Source organism: Brachycentrus maculatus, unplaced genomic scaffold, assembly GCF_059751285.1.
Source record: "Brachycentrus maculatus isolate JH-2025_06_01 unplaced genomic scaffold, ASM5975128v1 h1tg000340l, whole genome shotgun sequence".
NCBI lineage: Eukaryota > Metazoa > Arthropoda > Insecta > Trichoptera > Brachycentridae > Brachycentrus > Brachycentrus maculatus.
The window spans coordinates 535,685-547,899 of NW_028281089.1; the positions used below are offsets into that span (position 1 = coordinate 535,685).

The following is a 12,215-nucleotide window of genomic DNA, read 5'->3' on the forward strand; positions in this document are numbered from 1 at the left end:
ATTAAACTTTAAAAACGTTCTCCTGAAAAATCAAGTTTTTTTATTTATGACGTTCTTGAAAGGAGTTTGCGACATATTAATTAAAACGGAGTTCTTTAAATTAAACGCCAAATCTATAAATAAAGTAATTACGTCACCATTATAAACAATATCGAGTCATTTTTTTTTGTCACCAAAAATCCTTCGACAGTTGCCTTCAAAGTACATTATAACTTAACTAATTAATTCTTGAAAACGTTTTATTAAATAATGGAAGTATGTGAGCGATGTAATAATTCCTTTGGGAGATGTATTTGCGTATCAAGCGGCATTTTCCACACAACACAGGGATTTCCAACTTTTTTTCTGGATAATTCTGGATTTTTGCGAAAGGATAATAACAATAGTCAATCGAGATGAATATATTATAGATGAACCTAGATCTAGATTTAAACTATTCCACATGAGTATTTCAATATTTTAGAATTAGTACATAAACCCTGATGATGACAAGGTTCTTGCTGAAACTGTTTGGAAAAAGTGTACCAATAAAAAGTGGTTAAAACAAAGTTGTTTTATTTTATATAGTTTATAAAATGTGCCACAAAGTATCTGTGAAAAACATTCAAGAAATGAAACGAAAATTCACTGAATGATCTAGAAACCTTGTACATCAAGGTAAATAGTAAATGTAACTCCCATCTTTAAAAAAAAATAAATGTCCATCTCCTCTTCAGGACTTCTAGTATGAGGGGCTGTTGGGTATTTATTAATAAACAATACACTTGACAATAGATTTGGAAGCCTTCGATTATGTTTCCCTGGCATTCAGCGCGCACGCGCTACCATTGCAAAGCTTTTCCGCCCCTAGCTCGCTACTACCCTCCACCGTCAGTCGGCCATCCCTCGCTAGAGGCTCTACACTGCCGCAACATCGCGTCTTCGGGACCTCTCTAACTGTTTGTTGTGATACTCGAACCGGTGTTCCGAATCCCGTTACGATTTTTTAAAATGAATCATTTCAAGTATTTCCCTTCATGAAATCATAATTGCAACAAAATATATTGAAAAACTTTAAAAAACAAGTACAATATATACAAATTTCATACAAACAATTCTAAATTACTGTAATCTTAACAGTAATTTGTACTCGAATTAACATATTGTACATTACATCAAACGATTTTTTTTCTCTTTATAACTTACAAAACAACTTTGTTAATAAAGTCATAAAAACATATAAACAAATCTCATACGAAAAAATCCGAATTACTGTAATCTTAACAGTAATATCTACTCGAATTCACATATTGTACATTACATCAAAAGATTTTTTCCCTGTTTATAACTTACAAAACAACTTTGTTTTAAAATCATAATAACATCTTGTAGTGTCGACCGGTTTCAAAGCAAACAGTTTCTTAATACTAACTATCCACCTACATATTTTTTATATGAAATTGACAGTTAGGTAGAAATCTGAGATAGCTGTTTTCTGTGTTAATAAGCTGTTAAAGAAATTAGTAAAAAAAATAACAACGGACTTTTAAAATGAATATAGCTTTTGACTTTTAAACGAAGTTATTATGTGCTTCAAATATTTCTTACACTTTTTTGTTATTTTTTTCTGTTCATAAATACCCATCCTAACATTTAAATCATAATTTTAACATACTTATGACAGTTTACCCACGTAAAAAATAATATAACGAAATACAGATTTATATATTTAAAATTATTAATTTTGTAAAAAATATCAAGAGTATTTTTGTATAATTTTTTAAAAACGTGTAAAAAAAACATTTAAAAAAATTTCAGTTATAATATTTTTATTTGCTGTATTTAATTTAATTTTTATTTGAAGGCATGATGTATAAAATGAAATATTTTTTTTAGTTTTGCGCGTGAAAATTTTGAATGCGTTATTAATTCTTGCGCAGTCGTGAGTGCTTAAGCAGAATCGAATTTATTTAATATAAAAAAACTGGAAAAGTGATTTTAATTCATAAAAATACAGACAAACTGAACGGGTTATTTGGAACGTATTTGAAAACGAATAAATCGATGGAGTGATTCGTTCCTGTATAAACTTTTGTTTACCTATTGTGACATTGAAATATATAGATATATATGTGATGTGTGTGTAATTACAACATATCGACGAACCTCACATCACAATGCTTCAGCCGGCTGAGAGGATACCTCAGGCAGAAGTGGAGTTCGCCAAACCTATGAGAATAGACCGAAAAAAAGGTAAGTAGAAAATAGTAGATTATGGTTGTAAGCATATTAGGAGTACAGAAAAACCTCGATATAATCGACCTCCATCTAACGAACTTCTAATAACGGACGGAGGTATGTCAAATACTTGAAAGTGGTCAGGTTAGGAGTGGTAATAATCGTCGGGTATTATAAATTTAAGAAAGTTAATTTTCAATTTGTCTGGGTGTTTGTGATGTATTTTTCATGTTTACCATCCTACCTGCAGACAACCCTCTAAAAGTAGAGCCTTTGCAGGTATTCCTTTAAAAAAACTTACTTCAACAATAAAAATGTACAGTATCGCAAAATTAAATAACAACCACATTTTTTTCCGTTACTTTATTTGACCAGTGACCTGGTTTCGTCGATACCGACATTATCAGACCGGTGGGAGGCTAGACAAAACTTTATGTTATATCCACAACAAGGCAGGGGTTAAAAACAATGATTTTATATATTTTTTCTAACAAAACCTATCGTACAACGTTTTGCGGCACATTATTTTGACTTTTCATCGGAACATTATTTTGACTTTTCATCATTTAAAATCAATACATAAATTCATGCAGAAATGCATGAATTTATGTATTAATTTTAAATCATACACAGATTTTTTGAGTCTACTAAGTTGTATTTTATTAATAAAAACACATTAAAAAAATCATATTGAGAAAATTGTTTCGCCTTGTTAGGGCATTATCTAACGAATTCGTTTCGTCGTGTTTTTATTAATAAAATACAACTTAGTAGACTCAAAAAAATCTGTATTAGATTTAAAATTAATACCTAAATTAAAATGGAGTTCTACAAATTAAACGCCAAATCAATAAATAAATGAAATGCATGAACGTGGAAGAGGCGAAGAAGGTTTGCAAGGACAGAGTGGTGTGGCGTTGTATTCCCTCTGCCTGCCCCTGCGGAGAAACGGCGTGATGGTTAGTTAGATAGTTAAATACGGTTAAATGTAAAAAAAAACGTCCTGTTAATTTCATACACGCTTTAATTTATGTGTTGCCCCATGTAAACATTTTTAGCGGCCATAATAATCATAAATTATGTATGTCTCAAAACTTCAAAAATGCAAACAAAACTCGATTCCCGTTTCAAAGCAAGATTACTAATACAGGAGTTATTATTTTCATTTCTGATTTAAACCAGCCTATGACGGTCGTAAGCCGTGTAAATGCCCAGTCTTCCATATTCTACTCTTCATCTATGTTGAGTAACTAAAAAGTGAAACCCTTATCAGCACCCCAATGGTGCATAGGGCACTGCGTCATATTAACGATAATTATCTTGATATTTTTTTACACACACAGAAAGGTGATTAGTCCAGCGTAATATTGAATAAATATTACAGTGAAAAAATCACACCCCCCTGGGGATTGAACCCGGGACCTCCAGAACGGTAGCCGAGCGTGCTGACCATTACACTACGGAGGCGGACAAAATCTATGTTGAGACATCAGTAATATCTTAATATTAAAATACTGTTTCTGCAGATTGACGTTTGCTGTTATTAATCAACCCCAAGAGGTGAATACATAATTTTTTCAACTCAATTCAATTTTTGAAAGAAAAAACCTTCCCTTGTCAGTTGTCCTGTGTAGTAGGGATGTAGCATGGTCCTTGAAGTTGCTCCCTCGCGTCCTTTCATGTACCCACCCCCCAGGGAGGTTCGGAGCGTTGAACTCTGCTATTTCCGGGCAGATCAGCCTTGAATGTTTCCGGTGGATTGGTGTTTTCCTTTTTCCGATGAAAAGTCAAAATAATGTGCCGCAAAACGTTGTACGATAGGTTTTGTTAGAAATAATATATAAAATCATTGTTTTTAACCCCTGCCTTGTTGTGCATATAACATAAAGTTTTGTCTAGCCTCCCACCGGTCTGATAATGTCGGTATCGACGAAACCAGGTCACTGGTCAAATAAAGTAACGGAAAAAATGTGGTTGTTGTTTAATTTTGCGATACTGTACATTTTTATTGTTGAAGTAAGTTTTTTTAAAGGAATAACTGCAAAGGCTCTACTTTTAGAGGGTTGTCTGCAGGTAGGATTGTAAATATGAAAAATACATCACAAACACCCAGACAAATTGAAAATTAACTTTCTTAAATTTATTTTGCAATTCGTGGGAATCGAACCCACGGCGCATTTCGCAGTCGAGCGTCTACTTAACTACGCCACGGCGCCTGGCCAAAGTGTTTGAATGCTAAAATTATCGGTTTTTTTTAGTAAATCGTTGTTCATTGACATTAGAAATAACTATTTTTTTTTTTTTTTTTTTAATTTTATTTGGAAATTTGACAAAACAGTTACGTAAATTCGTTACTATTGACGAATAACAAAAAACAGGTATTTTACCATTGCAGTTACATAATTTCACTTAATAAAATTAAATAACTCTGTTTTAACCACTTTTTTATTATTAGTAAACTTTAACCTACCGGTTTCGACAAGAACCTTGTCATCATCAGGGTTTATTAAATTCTAAAACAAATTAGTCAAAGTGTACTGATAATAATAAAAAAGTGGTGATAGCAAAGTTGTTTAATTTTATAAAGTTAATAAAATGTGCCACAAAGTATCTGCGAAAAACATTCAAGACATAATTTCATATTTGTAAGTGAAAATACCTGGAAGAGGGACGGGAGGGAGGAAAAGGGGAAAATGGAATGATCAAAGCTCAAGTCAAAGACAATAGTATAGTATAGTATAGTATTTATATAATAACCCTTATCCGCATCCCAATGGTGCATAGGGCACTGCGTAATACAAACGCAGTGTTATCTTGATCGTTTACACATGAAGGAAAGGTGATCAGCCCTCCGCATTAGGTACCAGTCCAGGGTAATATTGAATAAATAGTGCAGTGAAAAAATCACTTATATTTATTTTACCCCCCCCCCCCTGGGAATCGAACCCGGGACCTCCAGAACGGTAGCCGAGCGTGCTGACCATTACACTACGGAGATGGACCGTACACGGTGTTTGAAATGTGTCACAATAGATTTTGAGAAATAGTGGTATATACCAAGTGAAATTTGAATTAAAAATTGATCATTAATACAAAGTAACAGCCGAATCAATAAATGAAGGTATTTTTTTACGTTAACCCTCGATTTGCTACGAGGCGTCAGCACCGTAATTATGTATATTGTAACATATAGTTATGTATTTACTATACATGTATGTTAAGGATCAAATATTGACCGAATATATGTACGTATTCGTCTGTATTTCGAGTATTGGGGTTTAACTCTTAATTGCATACCTTTGCGATTCTGCAACAACAAACTCACATCAGTTGAAACATCCTTTGGTCGCCTAGAATTGTTATAATTCACACTGTTCCATATTCATCACACACCTAGGTGTAAGAATTAAGTCAGCCTTTTGTAACTATTGTAGATGCCACTATGAGTATTTTCTTGACATTTATTTATTGCTGTAAGAGCTTTTTATGTATTAATTTTCAAACGAATATAAGTGTCCTTATAAAGCTATACAATTCTAGGTACTTTAGAATTGTAAAGCTTTATAAGGACCGTCAGTCCATTTAATCTTCACATTCGTTTGAAAATGCCATAACTAGGCGACACAATTGTCACAATATTAATTTTTATGTAATATGTTTTTTTTAAATAAAATACAACTAAAAAAATCTGTTTACAACATTTTGAGTGTGTCCAAATACTTGTTCACAAAATCTGGATTATCTCCAATTACAGGAGTTATTTTCATATTATTTTTTGACATCTCATCAAAGATGAAGAAGAATATGGAAGTCTGGGCATTTACGGCATTTTCGGCATTTTCGTAAGCCCCGTAAATGCCCAGACTTCCATATTCTTCATCTTTGATGAGATGTCAAAAAATAATATAAAAAAATCTGTGTTTGATTTAATAATTTATACATAAATTAACATGGAGTTCTACAAATTAAACGCCAAATCAATATATACAAAGATTTTTTTTAATTAAAAAAAATCATGCATATAAGGGTTAAATCCTTTTTCTGAATTTCAGTAGCAACCCTTACATTTCTTGGTGCTTTTGACCTTTCGACCTTCGCCTGGGGTTATTGTTACCATGTTATTACATCTCCGAGTATGTGATCTTTAAATGTCACGTGTTTGCAGAGACTCGACTTAGTACTTTACCGAGTAGACCTTTTCAAGCGCCTTTGATATACTGAATCGTTATTTTCTTTGGTTTATCGCCCACAATTTTTGCGAAGCTATGACTTTCAAGCCTCTAGCAATTGATACTAGTTTTTTTTAACATTGTTATTTTATTTTTATTTTTCCATTTCTCACTTTTGTACAGTAATTTACTAATTTAACCTTATCATGACTGTAAAAAATCTTGTTTTTTCTAATGTTACGCTTTAGCTGTATACTGTAGATAATATGTGGATAGAATGAATAAAAAAAGAGAAGAAACATACGAAGAAAAAAAAACAAATATTTAACTAAAAATTCATTCATAAACCTGAGTTTCTATTTATGTTACATGACCATATTTTATACACATTACACAAAGGCGTCCTGGTTCCAACGCTAATGTATGGAAGTGAAGCATAGATTTGGCAAAAGAAGGATAAAATTAGACTAAATACAGTCGAAATGCGATCTCTCAAACTAATGTGCGGCAAAACGATGTATGATAGATGTTCGAATGATGAAATAAGGAAGGAATGCAAAGTTCAAATGAGCATAATCGATAAAATTAATAAAGGTGTGTTGAGATGGTTTGGACATGTGGAACGAATGAGCGAGGAGAGAACGGTAAAAAAATATGAGGCGAATGTAGTTGGGTAAACGAGCAGAGGAAGACCGAGAAAAACTTGGCATGATCAGGTATGCCAAATACTTGAGAGCGGGCAGGTTAGGAGTCGAAATAATCGGAGTGTATGTATGAGGAGATGCACGGATGTAGAAGAAGCGAAGTGGGTAGAATTGGTGAATGTTACACGTGTGTAAAGTGATAATTCAAACCAGCCCAAGACGGTCGTAAGCCCCGTAAATGCCCAGACTTCCATATATGTTGAGATGTCAAAAAATAATATGATAAATAACTCCTTTAATTGGATATAATCCAGATTTTTTAACAAGTATTTGGATACACTCAAAATGTTTTTAACCAATTAACCGTTACAAATAACGTCGTTTTGATTAGTTAGTTAGATATTTTGTGATATATTTACATCTTAACTAGGTAGGGGTGGTAATGATGCCCCTTTGTTTAAAATGTATACATTTTAGTGAAGGATTTCCTGGAAATTAGGGGAAAGTCAAAGCAAATCAAGTGACGGTATCTACCCTTATTGGTAGGAAAAGCCGTTGGCGAAACGGTCGACCAGCTCGCGAATCGTGAGTCAGCCAATTTCCCAGGAAAAGGGGGTTTCCCGACGCTAATCGGTCCTGTGGCCAAGTGACGAGTCATAGCCGCTAATAGCAGAGAGAATGAAGAGGTAACCGTTTAGATGAGAATCAGAATGACGCGGATCATTGGTCGGCAATGTGTGGCTCTGGAGCCGCAAGGCTCTTCGACTCTACAAATTCAATTTACTATTTTAATTTTAATATAACTAACTAACTAACCATCACGCCGCTTCCCCGCAGGGGTACGCAGAGAGAATCGAACGCCACACCACTCTGTCTTTGCAAACATTCTTCGCCTCTTCTACATTCGTGCATCTCCTCATACATACCCGACGATTATTACGCCTCCTGACACGGCCGCTTTCAATTATTTGACATACCTGATTGTGCCAAGTTTTACTCGGTCTTCCTCTGCTTCTTTTTCCAACTACATTCACCTCATAAATTTGTTTAACCGTTCTTTCTTCACTCATACGTTCCACATGTCCAAACCATTTCAACACACCTTTCTTAATTTTATCGATAATGCTTATCTCAGCCTTACATTCTTTCCTTATTTCATCATTCGAACATCTATCAAACATCGTTTTGCCACACATTCGTCTGAGGGATCGCATGTTAATGTATTTATATATATATATATATATATATATATATATATATATATATATATATATATATATATATATATATATATATATATATATATATATATATACAGTATCTACTCAATGAATTAGGGCCACGCAGAATTTCGCGCAATTTCTCAATTCAAACAGGAATAACTCAGAGAAAACCTTGAATAAAACAACATTGAATTTTATTTACACATGAACACTTTATTACGCTTAAATTATGCATATATTTTCATATAAATATAGTTAGTATTTAGTATTTCCACCTTTGGCAGAAATAACTGCCTCAATTCTTTTTGGCATACTTAAAATGCACTGTTTTATCATGTTTTTTATTTCTTCGTCTTCTGACCAAATTTTTTTAATATTTTTTTTTTGACAGTCTACTGTCGGATTTGGAAATGAGTATACCTTATTTTTTAACATGCTCCATACGTTTTCTATAGGATTAAGGTCCGGAGAATTTCCAGGCCAGGGGAGCAAAGGCAGATTTTTGTTAGACAAAAATTTTATTATTGATTTAGCCCGGTGGCAAGGTGCCCCATCCTGCATGAAGGTGTATGGACCTTCTGTTGGGTCGAGTGTATGGTAGAAGGGCAATAAAATTCGTTCGAGGACCTGCTTATAGGAATTTTGGTTCATTATTCCTTCCACGAAAAACAACGGCCCAGGTAAATTGTTAATAATACATGACCATATCATTGTTGCAGGGGGGTGTTTGATAACTTTTACCACACAGGCCTCATCGTAACGTTCCATTGGTGTTCTCCTGACGAATCGACGGCTCTCTGTCACGGCTTCTAACCGGTACTCATCACTAAAGATGACCTGAAAAATAATGAAAATTTAAGTTTAATTCAAATATATAAGTTTATTTACTAAAATGATATGTTGAAAATTCAATTTAAATAAATACCTTTTTCCAATCATCTACCGAGTTATTTCGATGTAGCCTGGCCCATTTTAATCGATCCGCTTTCATTCGTGGTGTCAATTTTGGTACTTTTACAGGGCGCCTGCATTTCAGATTTACTTCGTAAAGACGTCGCCTCAGTGTTGATACCGATATATTTATACCCTCTTCTTCCAATTTTATTTTTAATGTTTTTGCTGATGCACTACGGTTTTCTAAGGCACTTTGAACGATTTTTCGATCAGTCCTCGGTGTTGTTTTTCTAATCCTACGACAGTTCTTTCGCCGATTGCTGGTGGCGGGTGACTGATTTTTTATTGATTTTGAAATTTAGTCCACTGTTTGACGAGAAACGTTTTCTTTTTTTGAAATTTCTCTAATAGATAGTATTCTTAATTTCAGTAGCACTATAACACTAGACTTTTTTTCCTCGGAAATATCTTTACTTTTTCCCATTTTGTCCTTTTCAAAAAAAACACTTGTGTTTACAAAAAAAAATTATACTTTATGAACTAAAATTAAAAATTAAGTTTTTTTCACAAGACACGATAACTATATAACTTCTCTGAACAAAACAACAACCAGAACTCAAGAAACTTCACTAATAAATAAGATAGGACTATTTTTTGAACTTTCAACTATCTGTCTACCTGTGCTAATTAGGGACCTTTCTCAGAAAAAGGGTTTGAAATTTTATAAAGGCTTAAATAATCCAGGTATATTTTACATATTATTGAAGGTAATATACATGATATTAGATGTCAATAGAAAACTTAAAGTATTTATGTAAAATAAATATAATAATCCAAAAGATTTCAGAGTATTCAAAAAAATAATGGGTGGCCCTAATTCATTGAGTAGATACTGTATATATATATATATATATATATATATATATATATATATATATATATATATATATATATATATATATATATATATATATATATATATATATATATATATATATATATATATATATATATATATATATATATATATATATATATATATATATATATATATATATATATATATATATATATATATATATATATATATATATATATATATATATATAAATAATCAAATACGAAGTGGATTTTGGTTGGGTGATTTGTAAAATGACGACACGTTTGTTGGCCGTCTTCCGTGTGTTATTCACTATTATGGATTTATATTTTAATCAAAAACATATCGCTAACTCCTTTCAACAACGTCATATATCAAAAAACATGATTTTTCAGGAGAACGTTTTTAAAGTTTAAAAATATAATAAAATGTATTAAAAATAAATATCAAGCCAATTTTTTAAATTTTTACTGTGCAACAGATCTTTTTAGGCAAAACCTGAATGTTTTTTATGCATTTGAAAAATATTAAGTTTATTTAAAAAAAAAAATTAAACAATACCTTTTCTTCAAAATGCAAAAACAACACTTTCTGCCCTGTAGCGGGTAAATATTAAGTTAAAAATATGCCGCTTTTACTGGGATATAGTACATTTTCTGGGCATTCCGAAAACATGCACAACTTAAAATTGTCGATTTTTGAAATATGACGATGTTGAAAGGAGTGAGCGATATGAGAATGATCTATTAATCAAACTCTTGCAAAAACCACAGAATCCCACATGTTTGTTTGTACTCGTATTTTATTTTTTAACATTATTTTTATTAAATAAAACAGAAATATTTGTTTTTTTATTATTTACAGAAATAGTTCAATTTTATACTGTTCCTGTGAGCCCGAGCGGCTCATTATTATAAATGGGTATCAAATTGTGGTAGGAGTGGGTTCGAACCGAGAAACTCTGACTCAAGAGTCCGCGACACTAGCCTCGGGACCACAACCGTATACGATATTTAATTTAAAATATCCTGGAACGTCAGTTAGCATTCGTGATTAGTATGGAGACTTCGTTCCGCTAATCCTTGGACATGCGTTCTAGTTAGTTGATGATAATTCTGCAGGCGTATTTTCCCACACAGCCTTGGGCTTCTATCCGCGTGCGGCCTTCCATCTTTCGTGTTTAAGAGATTTTTCGAATTGAATAAATATTATTTCTTGAATATTTTTCACAGATACTTTGTGGCACATTTTATAAACTTTATAAAATTAAACAACTTTGTTTTAACCACTTTTTTATTATAAGTACACTTTAAACTACCGGTTTCGACAAGAACCTTGTCATCATTAGGGTTTATTAAATTCCAAAACATTAAAAACATAACATTAAGTTTTTGGTAAGGGAATGTAATCATTTATTAGTATTTAAATGTTTTAGAATTTCATAAACCCTGATGATGACAAGGTTCTTGTCGAAACTAGCAGGTTAAAGTGTGCTAATAATAAATAAGTGGTTAAAACAACGTTGTTTACTTTTGTAAAGTGAATAAATATTACTTTGAAAAAATAAATTTATTGATTTGGTGTTTAATTTGTAGATCTCCATTTTAATTTACGTATTTATTGTTAAATTAAAAATCTGATTTTTCGAGTTCTACTAAGTTGTATTTTATTGTTAAGAAAACACATACAAATTAATATTGTGACAATTATTTCGCCTAGATATGGCATTTTCAAACGAATGTGAATATTAAATTAACTAAGGTCCGTCGGTCCATTTAATCTTCACATTCGTTTGAAAATCCCATATCTAGGCGAAAGAATTGTCACAATATTAATATATAAGTGTTTTTTTCTTATTTAGTAAAATACAACTTAATAATAATATATAATAATAAAACCCTTATCCGCACCCCAATGGTGCATAGGGCACTGTGTCTTATAAACGCAGTGTTATCTTGATCATTTACACATGAAGGAAAGGTGATCAGCCCTCCGCTTCAGGTACCAGTCCATGGTAATATTAAATAAATATTACAGTTAAAAAAATCTCTTATATTTATTTTACCCCCCTTGGGAATCGAACCCAGGACCTCCAGAACGGTAGCCGAGCGTGCTGACCATTATACTACGGAGGCGGACAAAAATCTGTGTTTTATTTAAAAATGAATACATAAATTAACATTTCTTT

General features: G+C 32.2%; 2 protein-coding genes across 3 annotated transcripts in view; both read left to right on the plus strand.

The window, feature by feature from the left end:
* LOC148303906 (rab GTPase-binding effector protein 1-like) overlaps positions 1 to 9,191 on the plus strand; it is a 273,584-nt gene extending 264,393 nt beyond the window's left edge. The window contains exon 14 of the mRNA XM_088269182.1: positions 8,973 to 9,191. Within this exon, the coding sequence (XP_088125308.1) occupies positions 8,973 to 8,984 (12 nt within the window). The 3' untranslated portion in view covers positions 8,985 to 9,191. The remainder of the gene's footprint in view (positions 1 to 8,972) is intronic.
* The window catches only part of HDAC4 (histone deacetylase 4), a 163,133-nt gene that overhangs the window by 25,116 nt on the left and 125,802 nt on the right, over positions 1 to 12,215 (plus strand). The window lies entirely within an intron of this gene.